Source organism: Macaca mulatta, chromosome 1, assembly GCF_049350105.2.
Source record: "Macaca mulatta isolate MMU2019108-1 chromosome 1, T2T-MMU8v2.0, whole genome shotgun sequence".
NCBI classification, from domain to species: Eukaryota; Metazoa; Chordata; class Mammalia; order Primates; family Cercopithecidae; genus Macaca; species Macaca mulatta.
The window spans coordinates 76,007,657-76,027,692 of record NC_133406.1 but is presented as its reverse complement, the minus strand read 5'-3'; the positions used below and the strand labels follow the sequence as shown (position 1 = coordinate 76,027,692).

Genomic DNA, 20,036 nt, shown 5'->3' with positions numbered 1-20,036 from the left:
ACACACAATAAATCCATGAAAAGTTTATAGCACCATTTTATACAACCTGCATTCACCCCACCAATTAAAAAAAAAAAAAATCCAGAAGAATTCCCTTAAGTCATGGTTTTTATTTTATTACTTTCTTAAAGAAGCTCTATCTCAGAAGTTTTTAATCAGGTATTCACTGACAATGAAAATGATGACATTTAATATAAACAAATTAAAAATGCAAAGTAATGAGGTCTCCCAGCATACTCAAAAAACAGGATTTACTTCTAGGATATCAAAGATTATCACTATGCAAATCAGAAAATAGAACTGGCTCAAAATATTATTATATCCTAATCAAATGAGGTTTTTAAAAAATTTTCCACGCACTGATCTATAACAGCAGAAGCAGATATATCCAGGTATCTAAGGGCATAGACGGAAATCAACAGACAAGTAAAAAATGCCTTTGAAGTCCTGTGTGTTGCCTTAAACATTAATTTTGCATTCTACTATAAAAATCTGGAAATTAAAGGACTACGAAGGATGCTTACTGAAGTAATGACTACAAGTTCTAATCATGGTAGTGTTCTCTATCAAAGCTGCTCAGTAGCCACTAGCCACAAGAGCCTATTGAGCACTTCAAATGTGGCTAGCACAACTGAAGAACTGAATTTTTATTTTCTTTAATTACCTTAAATTTAAATCACATGTGGCTAGAGGCCACCATAATGAACAAAGCAGGGCTAAACCACTGACGTACTGAAGTTGTCATAAGGCACTTCTTACCTCCTGCTGCCTTTTTCTCCAAACCTCCAGCTCCCTTTCAAACTTGCCATCTGTTCCCTGACCCCAGATATGAATGGTAAGCTGCAGGCAGGAAAGTGAGCCATTTTCCATAGCCTGGGATAAAGTTTTAAGAAGACTTACAGTCCCTCCACATTCACTGAGCACTCATGAGTGATGGGCAAGAAAGAACAAAGGAAAAAATCTAAATCTAGGTTTCTCTCCTTGAAGAACTCAGGAGTTTAGCAGGGTGGATAAATTACATAGCCAAATTGCAATAGAATTTGTAGGTGTTCTAAAAGAAAAACAATGAGGAAAGGGTGACCAGGGATATCTGAGATGGCTTACAGAAAGTTTTACAAAGATGATAGATGATATTCAAGTTGTTTCTTAAATAGCAAAGCAATAATTTGAATGAAAAAAGAAAGGACGAAGCCAAGGAAGTAAGATTCCATAACCCAAGCCAGTTGATCAGATGGCAAGATCACTGAACCTAGAACCAAACACATTCTAGATTTGAGTCAGTGCTCTGTATGAAAATTAAAATTACTATTATAATCATATTATTATTGGCACTCCAGACAGAAGAAATCAGCATGTTCAAAGAGATGGGAATGTGAAAGATGATGAAATATTTACAAAATGACACGAAGTTAGGACTGGCTGAAACAAAGATTTGAGAATTGGATGGTAAAAAAATTGGGCATAAAGAAAGTAAGATTGGGATTTCATAAAAATGTGATTTATGATCCAAGAAATGCAATACACATCAATTCCAAGATTAAAAACAAGTAGTTTAAAAGTTCATACTCCAGGTGTGTGCTTCCAATAGAAGGCCAAATAGCTGGAATTTTTTCTCTCTTAGCACTTATCTTCAGTCCCTACTTTTAAAAACATTCTCTATTACAGTTTTTCTTTTAAAATGTAAATACCACCTGAAAGTGGTAGGCCTATTGGTTAACCTTTCACACTTTTAAAACTTGCCCTAAGTCAAACAGAACTCCTGGTAAAAACATGATTGAGGACAGTTAGTAGGGGACAATGAAGTAAGGCTACCAGGATTCAATTTCAACTCCAGACACAAATCTAAGTGGCTTTTCTGACATTAGGTCTTCTGCCTGAGTTTCCTCATCTGTAAAAATAGGAATAAAATGGTACTTCATTGGGTTTTCATAATTAAAATATATAAAGTTCTTTGAGTGCCTACCCCTTAGTAAGCACCCCTTAAATGCTGATTATACACCACACGCACATGCAGAAATACACTCACAGGCACACACAATGGGAATTTTTATGTGGCTGTGGTAGACAAGGAAAAAGAAACAAGGAAGGAATGCCTCTGGTATTGGGAATCTGGAATTCATGTGAGGTGTTAAATGAGAAGCTTTAGATGACTAGAGAGTTACAGCATAGGGGTTAAGAGCTCAGATTACCGAATTAGACTTGGGATGTGATGTTCTGATTCCAGTACTTTCTAATAGCATAGTTTTGGGCAAGTTACCTAACCCTTCTGTGTCTCAGTTTCTTTATCAGTAAAATAGCGATAAACACAGTAACTACTTCACTGGGCTGCTATGATGATTAAATAAGATAACACATGAAAAGCACTTAGTACAGACCTGGCACAATAGTAGGCACTAAATAAATGATAATCAGCAATCAGAGGACAGAAAGAGAAGAGAGGATCTCAAAAGCTTAAAAATGGATGTCAAGAAAAGAGGGAAAATAAATGTGACTTCAGTTATAAAAGTGCTGCCTAAGTCTTGTTATAGTTTATAACTCATATGCCAGGGAATCATGCAAGCCACCTTTCACTTATTTCATGAGTGGCCAATATCTCTGTGCTACAACCTTTTCAAAGTACTATAAAATAATGATAATACTAACTAGCTAACACATAGTTAGAGCTAGGCACTATTTATAAAGCACTATTTATGTATTATCATTTCACAACACTTCTTTTCTTTTTTTGAGACAAGGTCTCACTTTGGAGCCCAGACTGGAGTACAGTGGCACAATCTTAGTTCACTGCAGCCTATCTCCCAGGCTCACGCAATCCTCTCCTTTCAGCCTCCCAAGTAGCTGGGACTATGGGCACACACCACCACGCTCAGCTAATTTTTTGTAGAGATGAAGTCTCACTATATTGCCCAGGCTAGTCTTAAACTCCTGGGCTCAAATGATCATCCCACCTCAGCCTTCCAAAATGCTGGGATTCAGGAGTAAGCCACCACATCCAGCTCATTTCACAACATTTCTATGAGTTGCTTTTATTATTGTATTTACACAGGTGATGATTCTGAAGCTTAGAAAAGTTAAAAACATGCCCAAAGTCAAAAAGGCAAAGCTAACGGGGCTGTCAACTTGTGAGACACTACAAAGTTTTGTATCAGAGATTCAATTTGGACTAATGTGTACTGAACTAATGCAGCTACTCATTAAATATTTTAAAACATAGTTTAATAAAGTTTGAATTTAAAAAATTTCTATCTAAGCTTCAGGAAAGGTGAACAGTCTACTCTCTGTCCTCATTCTGATTTTACCTAAGTATACATATCCCCCTACTTATACAAGGCTCTATAAAACTACTGCTCCCCATTCAGCTGTAAATCATCTGTTCTGCTCATGCCACATGGTCCTTCCTGCCAATTACTAAATTTGGAATATTCAAAATTGATGCTTTAAAACTGAAAAAAAAAAAAAAAAGCTACCTTTGAAAAAAATGAAGTCACCCCAGGTTTCCATAAAAATAACTAAAAATAAAATGATAGTGCTACCATGGGAAACACTGTCAGATGTGATTACATGTGCTGTTGGGCAAGCCAAAACAGATAGACTCTGGAAGTAGTCTGTTTCCTGAGCCTGTCTTACAAATTGCTAAACCACTCAAGTAGGACTATGATATACTTCATTTCTTAGGCATGTTCCTTTGCTATTTTAAGTAACTTAAATGATAAAGGAGGCTATAAGGTACAGTTTGATGAAAAGCACATTTATCTGCTAGGTTATTATATCTTAAATACAGCATTGTAGTTTATCAAAAATGAAGGGATATCTCCTAGGACCTTCTAACCTGAATTGTTATCAAGTCTTGTGTTATAAGTAGATGGCCGTTTTTCACATACGTAACCAGAACAATTCAGGTTTTTTAGCTGCCTGGAAAACCTGAAATGATCCTCCTTATTATTTTATGGCCATATGGGCACATTCTATGAGGGAGGAGTCAATCATATCATGGCCCGAGTAACAATCAAGGCTTCTTTCTTTTAACCTGGGTTGATTTACAGGCAACAGAAGCTTCTGCCGCACCCTGTCCCAAGACTACAAGCTTAAGAACCTAGTAAGAGTTGCATCTGAACTTCCATAAATCTGAGTAGCTCAAGGATAACTCAGAGATAGAGGCTATCATCTTACCCTTTATCATACTTGGTATCATCAACCACTGTTCTCATTTTTTTCATCTGAGGTGATTTACTGACTAGGGACGCTGTTTTTCTGTTTTGGGGGGTTGTTTTTTTAAAGACTACAAGCTTAAGAACCAAGTATATATTGTATCTAAACTTCCAACAAGTTATCAGGTCAATAAATCTGAGTAGTTCATGAATAACTCAGGTAGGGGCATCACCCTCCCCTCTATAACAACACTTGTCATTTATATATTACTTAAAATGCAAACTGTAGCACTTTACCTTCTGTGATACTGTGAAATATATATTTGGTCAACTCCTAAAATCCTTGGAATCTCCAAAGGAGTGTCTTTTTGTATGCTAATAATTGAGGGCTGGTAGTCCCAAAGCAGATTCAGGATCAGAGTTGGTCACCAGATGCACCAAGACAGGATTAGAGGTTTGGGACTTTCAGCTCCATTCCCCAACCTCTGGGAAGGGAGGGAAGCTGAAAGTTAAATGGATCACCTCAATGATTTAATCAACCATGCTTATGTAATGAGGTCTCCATAAAACGTTCAAGAAAACAGGGTTCAGAGAGCTTCTGGATAGCTGAAGTCCTGGAGGTTCCTGCAGGGCGGCACACCCAGGGAGGGCATGGAAGCGCCACACTCCTTCACCCTATACTTCACCCTATGCATCTGTTCATCTGTATCCTTTGTAATATGTTTTACAATAAACCCATAAACTTAAGTGTTTCCCTGAGTTCTGTGAGTTGCTCTAGAAAATTAATCAAACCCACCGGGAAGACTGTGGGAACCTCAATTTTAAGTCAGTTGGTCAGAAGTTCCAGAGGTCTGGATTTAGGACTGGTATCTGAAGGGTTTGGGCAGTCTTATGAAGTTGAGCCCTCAGTCTGTGGGGTCTGACACTACCTCCAGGTAGATAATATTGAGATGAATTGGAGAGCAAACAACTGGTATCCACTGCAGAACTGATTATTTGCTTAGGGTGTGGGAAGGAATCCATACACATTTAATCACAGAAGTCTTCTGTGATGACTGTTGCTGCTGAGTGGTTGAGTGAGAAAACAGAGAAAAGCACACTGAGTGGTGTTTTTTCCACATTCACCTGCTGTATATCCCTAATTCATGATCCCCTTCAATTTTACTATGATCAAATTTCAAATTGTATTGACAGTACTGCAATTCAACAAAAATTCAATCTGAGTCATTTTGCTATTATTCAAGTTGATACATATAAATGCTAATTTTACCTCCACGACAATCTCGTATATGAGAAGAGTATTAAAAAAATCATGTTAACACAAATTTCCAATTTATCCAGTGAATAAATGGGTATCAAGTACTACACCATGAATCAGGCTCTATGCCAAATTGAGACACAGCTGTCATCACAGTGACAAGGTCTCTGTCCCCACAGAACTTAGGAAATTTCTGCAGTCTAACAATACTTGAGTTTTGAGTTTTGTTCTAACGAAAGCACACTATTCTATCTTTCTTATATAATATGTCAAAAGAAATTAAAGCCAGAAAAATAAAATTCAAACAACATATGGGTTATATCTGTGTGTTTTCCATGAAACTCAAGTAGCATCTTACTAAAGGAAGTTTTTCAACTGTCAATATAGGGCGCATCCCTATTTTTATAATCCAGGTAAAATTCAAAGATAAGTGTCTGATTCAGTTTCCTGATAAAACAAGCCAGTACTCTTTAGATATATCTATAATTTACACACTGATTCCTCATACGTCTGAAGCCTCTGCCTTTATAGTTTCTCAGTACTATCATCTAAAAGTTTTTGATAACTTACTAGTTTAACCAAGACCACATGTATACAACTACCCGACTAGAAAATCCATCTCCATGGGTCACCTTTACAGAAACATTTAATTTCATGACAGGAAAAAAGAAATTTCTTATATTAAATAACAAATTCTGAGTTAAACCAAAGAAGAAATGTCCCATCTTTAACCAAAAGACCTATATTACTAAATTTATTAAATAAAGGACTCTTTAACCAGGCGTGGTGGTGTGCACCTATGGTCCCAGTTATTGGAAGGCTGAGGCAGGAGGATTGCTTGAGCATGGGAATTGGAGGTTATAGCGAGCTATGATCATGCCACACTGCACACCAGCGTGAGCAACATACCAAGACCATGTCTCTAAAAAATACTAAGAAAAAAATCGTTTTAAAATAATAAGTAAAATATATGACCCTTTATTATTTATCTGTATTGCAGAGATAGGATAAGTTGTAAAAGACAAAGTGGAAGAGACATTTAAGTTGAAACCTAAAGGATAGAGAAAAGCTGGTTAAGAGAAAGTAAAGAACAAAAAGAGTATGCCAGTAGAGTGCCATAAGCACGACTAGAAAGAGAGAGAGCAGACTGTATTCCAGAAAGCAGTTCAGAATGCTATGACCCTAGTCATCTAGGGAATGACAAGATGTGAGCCTGAGACGCAAGCAGTGGTCAGATCACATAGGTTGGGTACGCAGACTGTGTTGCCAGTTCACAAGGAGATTCAGTCAGCCAATCGCTGTTATTTGTGGATTCCGTATTGGAGAATTCACCAACTCAGTAAAATGTATTTGTAACCCCAAATCAATACTCATGGCACTTTTGCAGTCATTCACAGACATGTTTAGAGCAGCGAAGGGTTGGAGTCTCCCTACATGCACACTCCTAGCTGAGGCTGAAGAAGGAGACAGTCTGCCTTGTTTCAACTTTCTCATTGTAAACTGGTATTCTTCCTATAGACTATTTAGTGCCACATATTTCCATTTCTGTTCTTTTTCTTGGCTACAGCAATGTTTAAAATGGCCCCCAAGCATAATGCTGAAGGGTTGTGCAGTGTCCCTAAGCACAAGGATGCAATGTGCCTTTCAGAGAAAATATGTGTTGAATAAGCTTTGTTCAGGCACGTTATTGGCCATGAGTTCAAATGTTAATGAATCAACAAAGTACATTAAATATAACTATTATTATCCACTTCCTCTAACAGTATAGTATGCCCAAAATGTATGGTGCTATGAGTTTACATTAAAGTTCGTTGTTTGAAAAGCTGAAGGCTGGATGCAGTGGCTCATGCCTGTAATTCCAACACTTTGGGAGGTCAAGGCAGGAGGATCACTTGAGCCCAGGAGTTTGAGAACAGCCTGGGCAACATAGTGAGACCCATCTCTACAAAAAATAAAAAATTAGGTGGGCCTGATGGCACACACTTGTGGTCCTAGCTACTTGGGAGGCTGAAGTGGGAGGATTGCTTGAGCCTGGGAGGTCAAGACTGCAGTGAGTCCTGATTATGCCACTGCACTCCAGCCTAGGCAACAGACCCAGACTTTGTCTTAAAAAAAAAAGGGGAGGGGGCGCCAGGCACGGTGGCTCACGCCTGTAATCCCAGTACTTCGGGAGGCCAAGGTGGGTGGATCATGAGGTCAAGAGATGGAGAGTATCCTGGCCAACATGTTGAAACCCAGTCTCTACTAAAAATACAAAAATTAGCTGGGCATGGTGGTGTGTGCCTGTAGTCCCAGCTACTCAGAAGGCTGAGGCAGGAGAATCTCTTGAACCTGGGAGGCGGAGGTTGCAGTGAACCGAGATCGCACCACTGCACTCCAGCCTAGCGAAAGAGTGAGACTCCGTCTTGGGGAAGAAAAAAAAAGGAAAATTCAATGATTTCTCTTTTTTTTTTTTCGTTTTTCTTTAATCTCAGAGTTTTGTTTTTAAAATTTATTTACTGATTTTTGAGACAAAGTCTCACTCTGTCAGCACCTTGGCCCACTGGAACCTCTGCCTCCCAGGTTCATGTGATTCTCATGCCTTAGCCTCACAAGTAGGTGGTACTACAGGCATGCACCACCATATTGGGCTAACTTTTTGTATATATTTTTTTTTGGTAGAGATGGGGTTTTGCCATATTAGCCAGGCTGGTCTCAAATTCCTGACTTTAAGTGATCTGACCACCTTGGCCTCCCAAAGTGCTGAGATTACAGGTGTGAGCCACCATGGCTAGTCTAAAGTTTTTATTTTTTGAGACAGGGTCATGCTGTGTCACCCAGGCTGGACTACAGTGGCACAGTCACAGTTCACTGCAGTCTTGAACTCCCAGGCTCAAGCAACCCTCCCACCTCAGCCTCTCATGTAGCTGAGACCACAGGCACATACCACCCACATCCAGCTAGTTTTTTCCATTTTTTTGTAGCGACGGGGTCTCACTATGTTGCCTAGGCTGGTCTCAGACTCCTGGGCCCAAGCAGTCCTCCCACTTCAGCCTCCAAAGTGCTGAGATTACAGATGTGTGCCCCGATGTGTGGCCAAGGAAAATCAAATGGTTTCTTTCTGAAAAACATTCCAAGTGGAACTCTTCTTTGTCTTTAAACAAAAACACACATAAGGCTGGGTACGGTGGCTCATACCTGTATTCCCAGCACTTTGGGAGACCAAGGCAGGCAGATCAATTGAGCTCATGAGTTCAAGATCAGCTTGGGCAACATGGCAAAACCCCATCTCTTCCAAAAATACAAAAATTAGACAGGTGTGGGTAGTGCACGCCTATAATCCCAGCTAATCTGGAGGCTGCGGTGGGAGGATGGCTTGGGCCTAAGAGGCAGAGGTTGCAGTGAGCCAAGATTGCACCACTGCACTCCAGCAGCCTGGGTAATAGAGCCAGATCTTGTTTCAAAAAAAAAAAAAAAAAAAAAAACCCACATAAGACAAGGTTATGTATTGACAAAATGACAAAAATGTTCTCACCAGAGACTCACAGGAGCCTACAACTGTATTTCCCCTAAAAGCAATGGTTCACTAATTCAGGGATTCAGGATTTCCTGCAACTTTACTGAACATTATTGTAACTAGAATCAACTGTGAATTCATAAATTGAGAGTAAGCATTTATAAACTGTTATAGTAATTTGATATTACCATGATGTCCAACAATGTGGTCATGTTTCCAGTTATTCTTTTTCATTGATTTTTTTTTTAAACACCTATCTATGACAGATTGGAGATTAAAAAACAAAAACCAGAATGGTCCTTCAACACTGATGGTTTAAGAAGCAATGCCTAGAAGACTGAAGGGAGTAGGGCTGCAATGACAGGCCCAACAAATAGGTCCCCTATGAACTAGTGTAAACAAAAGAGATGCAGGCAAGGCCGGGCACAGTGGCTCACGCCTGTAATCCCAGCCCTTTGGGAGGCCGAGGTGGGTGGATCACCTGAGGTCGGGAGTTCAAGACCAGCCTGACCAACATGGAGAAACTCTATCTCTACTAAAAATACAAAATTAGCTGAGTGTGGTGGTGCATGCCTGTAATCCTAGCTACTCTGGAGGGTGAGGCAGGAGAAACGCTTGAACCCGGGAGGTGGAGGTTGGGGTGAGCTGAGATCGCACCATTGCACTCCAGCCTGGGCGACAAGAGCGAAACTCCATCTCAAAAAAAAAAAAAAAAAAAGAGAGAGAGAGAGACAGAGATGTGGGCAAGAACTAAAGTAATGGCAACAGAATAAATGGATTAATTAAACCAAATAGATATGGAAGCAACAGGAAGAGTAAAGGATGACACTTGTGTTTCCAGTTTGGATGGGAGTAGATGGCAGTGTCTTTCTTAGAGACAGAAGCAGCTTTGACAAAGAAAATGTGTCTATGGCACAACCAAGCAGACACAATCAATTGTTATCGACATCATTATCACTGATCTTGAATTTTACCAAAAATATATGATCTAATGGTTAGACTATGGAGTAAAATGAGTGGAATAACAGATAACATCCTGCACCTATGGAGGTAACAGTTTCCTACTAGGAAGCAATATGATATACTGGAAGCACTATTTCCAAGCTTCTTTTCTTATCTGTAAAATAGAAATGCCATCAGCTACCTTACAGGGTTACTAGAGTAATTCAAACCTCTTTTCTTGGCAGAGTTCCAGCTTACAAATACCACATTACCAAAGGTGGGAAAACTTATTTGGCAAAAAGAGACGGGACTAGCAGTTTTTTTAGGTCAGAAGAGACATCATCGTCATCGCTAATATTTATGGGTGGGTACCATGTGCCAAATATTAAATGCTTAACATATATAAACTCATTTAATCATTATAACAATTCTAAAGTAGACATTATGATTATCCTCATTTTGTAGATGAGGAAATTGAGGCAGATAATAGTAAATAACTAGCACAAAGTCACTCTGAAAGGTAGTACCAACACAGGTGCCTCTGATACAATTGAGTGAACATGGGAATTTGTTTCCAGAAATAACATACGGACTTTAGGAGAAAGGAAGGAAGGGAAGAATACTCTGGTCATAAACATTGGAAGTGCAATAGAAATCTGAACACGAAAATATCCCTTGGTGATGAAATCTTCTTGAGTGGGAGGGAGAAAAGTTTGTCTCCATACCAAAGTCTCCTTGTTCCCAATCTTTTCTTTCTTTAGATTCATACTCCCTGCCCTTTCACTTTCCAAATAGTTTTTTTTAATTATCTATGTCCTCCTGGTTCCTCAAACGTATTAAGGTAGTGGTCAAGAACATAAGCTGTACAGTCAAACTTCAATAACTGTTGTATCATTTATCAACTTGCTTATTTGCTTATGTACAGAAGTGAGCAAGTTATAAACCTCTGTGCCTCAGGTTTTTAAATGTAACATGAGGATAATAGCAGCATCTCATAGAGTTGTCAGAATTCTCTGAGCTGATATATATAAGGAACTCAGAACAGAACCAGGCACACAGGAAAGCTCCAAAAGTATAACTATTCTTATTATCCAATTCCTCTAACAGTGTAGTATGCCCAAAACTTACGGTGCTACAAGCTTACATGAAAGTTGCCTGTTTGGAAAATTGAATACTCTCTTGCTGAAAAATATTTCAAGTGAGGCCCTCTCTGTCTTCACTGTCCTGTCCCAGTGCAGATCCTAACATGGAGTTTTGCCATTACCTACAAACTGTCCTGGCACTCTTTGGCAGTTACCACACATCTGGCAGTAATATTTATAAATGTCTGTCACCATCTTGCTTAAAAATTCTCAGTAGCTCCCTGCTGCCTACAAATACACAAGGCCCTTTATAATCTACTTTTAACCATTGTTTCCAGTTTTACTTCTAGTCACTTCTCTGAACAGCTAGAGCCATAATAGAATGTTACTTTGTCTGAAATAGGCCATGAATTTTAAGAGACCACATGCCACTGTATATGCTTTTATGTCTGAGAAAACTGCCCTCTATACTCCCAGGCCAGGAAAACTATTCATCCTTCTAAGGCCTAGATAGAATGCCACCTTATACATTTATTCAACAAAACAATTTACCAAATACTAAAATATGCAAAGAAGACCCTGTGAAAATAAACAAGACATACTTTGGACATTTGGGGAACTTATCTCTATAATGAGAGAGATATGTTAAAATATAATGATAGCATAGTATATTATCAGTAATACATGTAAGATACAAGTAAGCAACACTTAGGCTGGGTTCCAGAGGATATGGATTCCTCCGTCTCCATCCTTACCTTTCCAAAATTGAACCATGATCTTGAAAACTATCTTTTAATTATACCTAATACACTATATTACAGTCCTGTGTTTAATGTCTTTCCTAAAACTGAAATTTTAATGTAGAAATGTATTCATCCTTTGTATTCTCAACACCTAGAGGGTGATTGGAACCTAAGGGAACACAACAATTGTCCAATGAATTGAATTGGATAAATTAGGTTTCCATATTAGCCAAAAACCTTCTTAACCCATAACATAGCTGATCTATAATAGCAAAAGAACCTTAAAACCTAATCAGCATTTATAATAATATGCTGAAAAGACAGAACAGTTCCAACTTGGAATTATCCAGTACTTGAACAGAAAAATCCAATTTGGCCAGGTGTGCTGGCTCACACCTGTAATCTCAGCACTTTGGGAGGCCGAGATGGGTGGATCACTTGAATCCAGGAGTTCAAGACCAGCCTGGGCAACCTGGCAAAACCCCATCTCTACAAAAAAATTAGCCAGGTACAGTGGTATGCACCTGTAGTCCTATCTACCTGGGGGAGCTGAAGCAAGAGGATCGCTTTGGAGGGTGGTGGGAGAGAAGGTCAAGGTTGCAGTGAGCCTGGGTCACAAAGCAAGACCCTATCACAAAAAGAAAAAGAAAAATCCAATTTGTAAGCAGTACTGACATTTTTTTCCAAATATAGTACTCTTCCCTTCTTGAACAAAACTGTTTGAACCAGTCTAATGAGTTCAAAAAATATCAGAACCAGAAGTTCTAATTTCGGCTCAACAAATAGTTTGTTTTCCTTAACAGTGTGGCAGGAGATGAAAACTCTAATTACCTAGGAATTGCAGTAGCATATGACACTTTCTTCTTGGTCCTGGAAGTCCAGTTTAATTCATTAATTTACTTAAATACCTGTGAAAGACCCACAAGGCAATAGGAACTGGGGATACAGTAGTCTTTACTTTTATGGAACTTATATTCCAATTGGGAAAGATACGCAGCAAATACATACATCAAATGGTTTGGGCAGGGTTGAGAAAAAATAAAGCAGGGCAGTAAGTCAAAAAGTGAAGAAAGGAAGACAGGAAGAAGAGTAGTGGTGGTACGTTAGATAGGGTAGTCAGGGACAAGTCTCTCTGGTAAGGCACTGGATCAGAGGCTGGTGAACGAGAGACATGCCAAGCATTTGAAACCTATTTTAGGCAGTAGAGCCAACCAGTGAAGAAACCAGGGTGTGGGAGCATGTTTAAGGTGTTAAACAAACACAAGCATACCGGTATGGCAAGATTACAATTAGTGGTTTGTGAGGGGCAGATTGGTCTATGACAGACAACCTGGCCCAAATCATACAGCCTAAGGATCTTGGATATTATATACTGAGATGGGAAGCCACTGGATCATCTCAAGCAGACAGCGGATGTAATTAGAAATACGTTATAAAAGAATAGCTCTGTCTGTTTTTTGGGTATCAGCTAGTACAAAGGAGCAGTAACTGGGCAGTAGGAAGTCAGGGATTATCTGCAATTCCTTGTCACCTAAAAAGTTGGTGCCAAGAATGATGGTAAAGAGGAGCAACAGACACAGCATGGTTGAAAACCTCAAAACACATCGTTCCTTCCTTTCATTATCAAGCGTCTCTGAGAGACATAGTTATTAAATGCTACCAGTTTTTAGTCGACCTTAACCACCAACCTCTTCTTTCTTTCATTCACTATTATTTAGTCTCTAAAACATGCACACATCTACCGCCCAAGAAAAGTCAAGTACACCCCCTTCTCCCTCTTACCTCTTTTAACCTTTTGCTTCTTACACCCTATGAGACCCATTCTTCTCCTGTTTTCAAGTACCCTCTACCTTTCACCCTTTGCTACTGTAAGTTTCTCGGTAGCTGCAGGTGTTCCACCCATTTTATTATAATTAATAATGGTGACCCTGAAAATACCTAGTAAAAGAATGTGGAAACTCAAAATTACAGTTGACAGCGTTCCTTCTCTGAACACGACTTCCCCAAGCCTCCTCATTAAGCCAAAGTCGCCCCTCTGAAGTGGTGCCAAGATAAAACCCAGGTGGCTAGCAGCAAATGCAGTCGCAAGCGCTGCTTGACACGAACTCAGCCCGGCCTTTCCTCCTAGACACCAAAGCTCAGCCCTAACACATTACCTTCGCTATCAGAAGTGTCTGTGACCTCGTCTTCCAGCACTGACGCTACGGCTCCGGTTACCATTTTCATCTTTTTCTTTGGGGTCTTTTTCAGATTTTCTTCCTCACTCACACGTGAGTCCGCAGCGGCAGCTGCCATTTTTCCGCGCCGGAAGCGTCACCTGACAGTTGCGTCCGGTGGCAACCAGAGGAACTTCTGCATTCAGTGCCGGTGACACAAGGTTCCGGGGCGGGGTCGTCTGGCCCGGAGTTCCGGGGGCGGAGCCTCAGAATGTGACAGAGAGAGCTCTGAATAGCCCGGTGTGTTTACGCGTAGTCGGTTCCAGGACGAAAATCAGTGGCTGAATGACCTCAGCCGACTCCTCCGCCAGCCTGGCGCGGTCCACTTTGATTTCCTCGCCTCGGCCGCTTCCCTTGTCTGCTGCCTTAATGTTGGTTTAGTGTCCTCCTCAGGTGTCTCTTACGGGCCCCCTGAACGCAGCAGCAGCTAGGACGCGGGACAGATCCACTGGGGGTTGATAATTAGAATACGATCATATCCCCCCACCGAAGATAACCCGCTAGACCTTTCTTGCAAACCAAATAGACTCACTTTCTTTCCCTGGGGCGGGTGTTATGGAATCCAGCCGCACTGCATATTCCAGTAGATGTTTGTGTAGGAAATAAATATATGTTCACATCCTAAAAACTCAATACAACATTTTAAAACTTGGTTTTGAATTTTTTTGTTTTCTAAGAGGGAGAGGGTCTCGCCGGCCGCGGTGGCTCACACCTGTAATCCCAGCACTTTGGGAGGCTGAGATAAGCGGATCGCTCCAGTCCAGGAGTCTGAGACCCGCCTGGCCAACATGGTGAAACCCAATCTCTACTAAAAATACAAAAATTAGCCAGACGCAGTGGCGAGTGCCTGTAGTCCCAGTTACTGGAGTAACCCTTTAAAAAGTACAATTATTGACCGGGCGTGGTGACTCATGCCTGTAATTACAGCACTTTGGGAGGCCGAGGCGGGAGGATCACTTGAGGCTAGGAGTTAAGAGACCAGACTGGACAACATGGTGAAACCCCGTCTCTACTAAATATACAAAAATTCGCCTGGCATGGTGGTGCGCATCTGTAGTCCCAGCTACTCAGCTACTCACGAGGCTGAGGTGAGAATCACTTGAACCCAGAGGCGCGGGCAGGGGTGCGGGGAGGGGCAAAGGTGGCAGTGAGCCGAGATGGCAAGTATGCTGGCTCCAGCCTGTAATCCTGGCTTCTCCAAGTCTGAAGATCACTTGAGTCCAGGAGTTCGAGGCTGCAGTGAGCCATGATTGCACTACTGCATTCCAGCCTGGGTGACAGAGTGAGACCCTGACTCTTGAAAAAATAAAAAGGGGTGCACTTTAGAGGTGCCCTTTAGGATGCTGCTGATGCCCAGAAGCACTCACCATCCTGCTCAGTGTGATCCTTTCATTGCCACTGTGTCCTGGTCTGGAACCTATTTTTTGCTGTCTTTCATAGCTAACGCTTGCTTTTACCTAGGGCTAAATGTAAATTGGAACAAGGAGTTTCAAATAAAGTTGGGAATGCATTGGAGAAAGTTGTAGAGAAGGAAGCAAAGTGAAAAAAAAAAAAAAAATGGTTGCAGTGGTTCAATGGAAAACATGTTCCTGCACATTAAACACAAAGTTCCTGCATTAATGCTAGTGTTATTTAGTGATCAAGAAGTGATGTTTTGTGCATTTAACATGTTAATGTGAGTTTATGTATATATAGAAATTTTTGTGTGTTTAGCTGCAGTTTAAGAAATTGCAGGGAGGGGAGGAATGGCAGATTTGTTACACATTCACATTTTTCTTCCTTTAAAATAATATAAAATAGGATCCAGGTTTTTGTCCAGAAGTCTGATTTTCAGAAATTTATTACTGCTGTTAAGTTGGAGATACCTATGTTAGCTTATTTAGTCTTCACAATAAACTAATGAGTTAAGTACTATTATTTTTTCCATTTTATAGATGAGGAAACAGAGGCACAGAGTAAATAACTGCTGACTGTCACACAACCAGTACATGGCAGAATCACATTCAGACCCAAGCACTCCACTGCAGAGTCTGCTCAACCACTGAGTTGCACTGCCTATTCAGAGGGTTGTGCTTTAGCACTCAGCATACAGTCAGAATAGGCAACAAAAATTTCCTTTTTTCTTTCTGTTTTTTCTTTTTTAAAATTTTACTTTACATTCCGGGATACAAGTCCAGAACGTGTAGGTTTGTTACATAGGTATACATGTGCCATGGTTGTTTGCAGCACCTTTCAACCCATCATCTAGGTTTTAAGCACTGCATGCATTAGCTATTTGTCCTAATGCTCTCCCTCCTGTCACCCCACCCATCCCCAATTGCCCCTGGTGTGTGCTGTTCCCCTCCCTGTGTCCATATGTTCTCATTGTTCAGCTCCCACTTATGAGTGAGAATATGCAGTATGTGGTTTTCTGTTCCTGTGTTAGTTTGCTGAGGATGATGGCTTCTAGCTTCATCTATGTCCCTGCAAAAGACATGATCCCATTCCTTTTTATGGCTGCATAGTATTTCATAGTGTATATGTACCCACATTTTCTTTATCCAGTCTATCATTGATGGGCATTTAGATGGGTTTCATGTCTTCGTTATTGTAAATAGTGCTGCAATAAACATATGTGTGCATGTGTCTTTATAGTAGAATGATTTATATTTCTTTGGGTATATACCCAGTAATCGGATTGCTGGGTCAAATGATATTTCTGGTTCTAGATCCTTGAGGAATCACCACACTGTCTTCCACAATGGTTGAACTAATTTACATTCCCACCAACAGTGTAAAAGCATTCTTATTTCTCCACAGCCTCTTCCAGCATCTATTGTTTCTTGACTTTTTACTAATCACTATTCTGACTTGCATGAGATGGTATCACATTGTGGTTTTGATTTAGGCAACAGAAATTTCTAACAAACACTGGAATTCATGAATAAAAAATACATAGTTTCTGCTCTTACAATGAACCAAAATAATTGACAAGATTCAAACAGAATGCCCACTGTATGCCGGAAATAACTGAAGTCACCTATATGCTTGTGTGAGAATTTTACAGACAAACCTATGCTAGTTATCAGCTTATTGCCTCTTGGCTCTAAATTCATCCTTTTTGGCTGCTCTGTGAAAATTAAGCTGGGCTCTTAAATATTTTTATTTGCCTGAAGGTCAGATGTTCAGCTTTGTCAGTAGAGGGCATTAGAGTGACATTATAAGAGAAAGCGGTCATCTTCCTGCTTCCTATGTGCTTTTCTCTACAGACTCCTGTGGAAACTTCCCCAGCATCAGGGTGCTGAAGTGTACTTGTGCTCTCCTGTAGCACAGATGGCGTCTCCAGCATCTGACTCCTGAATGCCTCTAATAAGACACCTGCCCATCCACAGCTTTTTCTAGCACCTCAAAGGGAAATTTCAGGAAGGCGGATTTTTGAACGAGTTTTTTGGTTTTGCTTTTGTTTTTTAGAGATGAGATCGCACTCTGTTGCCTATGCTGGAGTGCAGTGACATGATCTTGGCTCACTGCAGCCTCAACCTTATGGGCTTAAGTGATCCTCCCACCTCAGCCTCCTGAGTAGCTGGGACCACAGGTGCAAGTCACCCCACTGGCAATTTTCAACAAGTTCTGACAGGGCAGTATCACAGCAACTCCTCTGCCACCCCGTGAACCACAGCTGTGCTCTTCCATGAGAGCTGTATCTCAGCTGTAGGTAGGAAGATAGGCCTCTTCCTTGCATGCTGCATGTTACATAGTCACTGCTCCTTATATCTGCTATTACTATATTCTGTAGAGTTTACTTAACCTCTTACTAACAATCTCTTGTTACTTCAACCTTCTGATATAGCTAATGATTCTTTATATTAAATTATCCTATTCAAATTACTAGAGCAGTTTCTGTCTCCTAAGTGGCCCTGAATGATATAAATCTAGGGGTGTTGTAATGAAAATATCAGTGCCCACATACCTTCTTTGCCTGCCTACAGCATGGTTAGAAAGTTTTACAGGGAGTTTCTCATTTTGGGAAAGGCCAGAGGCAGGGTGGGTATGAGAGTTTCCTATTGAAATGCCAATATTTATAGAAGAATAACAGATAAAATATTTTTCTTCTGAATAATTTGTGCAGCTTGGCTGATATGAGTGCCTCGAAGAGGTCTAAACTAATAGACATGGAACAGAAAAGAGAGGGGGTAATTGCCCAGTGTATCCAGAGCAGGAGGGTGGTCCTCTAGGAAGGTCTGAGCATAAAGCTAACTTGATAGGAGCTCTGGACAGAGATTCTGGTTACAGAATAATTCTTGGGATTCTCTATATACATAGGATCTATGAAGGGAGAGAGTAAAGAGAAAGAAGACATCTCAGAATTATAGAGCTCCTAGTTGAGAAGGAACAAGAAAGAGAGATCAGGATAGAGAGTTATGAGAAGAGCAGTGCTAAGTCCCTAAACACTAGTGAAATAAAGTCCCCCAAAAAAGAGATTATCACTGATGTTAAATTCTGCTATAATCGGCCAGGCACGATGGTTCATGCCTGTAATCCCAGAACTTTGGGAGGCCAAGGCGGGCGGATCACAAGGTCAGGAGATCGAGACCTTCCTGGCTAACACGGTGAAACCCTGTCCACTTAACCTGGTGTGGTGGTGGGCGCCTGTAGTCCCAGCTACTCTCGGGAGGCTGAGGCAGTAGAATGGCGTGAACCCAGGAGGCGGAGCTTGCAGTGAGCCGAGATCTGGCCACTACACTCTAGCCTGGGTGACACAGCAAGACTCCGTCTCAATGAGAAAAAAAAAAAAAAAAAAAATTCCATAGTCTCAGAGACAAAGGAAGCATACACAATTAACATACATTAATTAAATCTTACCTGTAATTAACTTGACGCTATAATGGGAGACATAGAGAAAACTTTAAAAAAAAAGATATTTTCTGAAGTATAGACCAGATATTCTAAAGATGTTTGTTCCAACCAAAATTTCACTGGAATTAATTTTGAGAGGGAAGGAGCAGAGAGAGAGGTCTTGTTAAAATAATTGTCAGGTACAAAATAAGTAAAGGATAATTAAAAAAATAGAAAAAGAGTCTTGAGGCAAAGTTTGCCCATTCAGGTATTAGAATATACTATAAAGCTACAACAATTAAAATATACAGATCAAAACAAAAAATAAATGGAGATGAAATAAATCCTAGAATATGTAAAATCTTAAAATATTATAAAAGAAGTATTACACGTAAAAGAATATATTATGCAAAAATTGTGTTAGCAAAATTGATGATTAGAAGAGAAAGAGGCTGGGTATGATGGCTCATGCCTGTAATCCCAGAACTTTGGGAGGCTTAGGCAGGAGGATTGCTTGGGCTCAGGAGTTCGAGACTACCCTGGCAACATGGCACAACCCTGTCTCTGCAAAAAACACACAAAAAATAAGTCAGGTGCGGTTGTGAGCACCTGTAGTCCCAGCTACTCAGGAGGTTGAGGTGGGAGGATGGCTTGAGCCCAGGAGGCAGAGGTTGCAGAGAGCTGAGATCATGCCACTGCACTGCAGCCTGGGTGACAAAGCCAGAACCTTTCTAAAAAATAATAAAAAACGAAAAGTTGATTAGCAATGAACTAATTAACTAATCGAGGGACTAGGAACACACATAAAAAAAGAGAAAAATATTAGATCCTCATGTCTTACCCTAAAATTAATTTCAGGATTATGAAAATAAGCTGTATGAAAAAAAGAAAAATGAGTGACAATCTGATTTATCTGGATTGTAGAAACAACTTTCCAAGTTAAAGGTAAATAGAATATAAACGAATATAAGACAGAACATCAAGTTTGAAATAACTACATAACAAATTAATGGGACTTCGGCATGGATAGGACTTCTTTATCAAGATGGAGTAGTAGGGAGCAAATTTACCCTGTCACTTGAAACAACCCAAAATAGACAAAACCTATAGAACAACAGTTTTCAAGACACTGGACATTAGATAATGAAGCATAATAATCACTGAGAGATGGAAAGCAAATCAGGTGAGCCCCATAATTACCCCAGCATACTGCTTTGAGAAAATTTCCAGACCTTAGCAGAGAAAGCAGGGACCTAAGCTGAGCCTGGAAGCCTCTCCAAGTTGAAAAGATATAGCTAAGAGTCAGGAGAGACCAAGGTGACTAGAGTTGGAAGGG

At 40.3% G+C, this 20,036-nt stretch overlaps 1 protein-coding gene across 1 annotated transcript in view; it reads right to left on the bottom strand.

Moving 5' to 3' along the window:
- Positions 1–13,988, bottom strand: part of RRP15 (ribosomal RNA processing 15 homolog) — a 44,266-nt gene extending 30,278 nt beyond the window's left edge. The window contains exon 1 of the mRNA XM_015116097.3: positions 13,826–13,988. Coding sequence (XP_014971583.1) covers positions 13,826–13,964 — 139 coding nt within the window. The 5' untranslated portion in view covers positions 13,965–13,988. The remainder of the gene's footprint in view (positions 1–13,825) is intronic.
- Between the last annotated feature and the right edge of the window lie 6,048 nt (positions 13,989–20,036).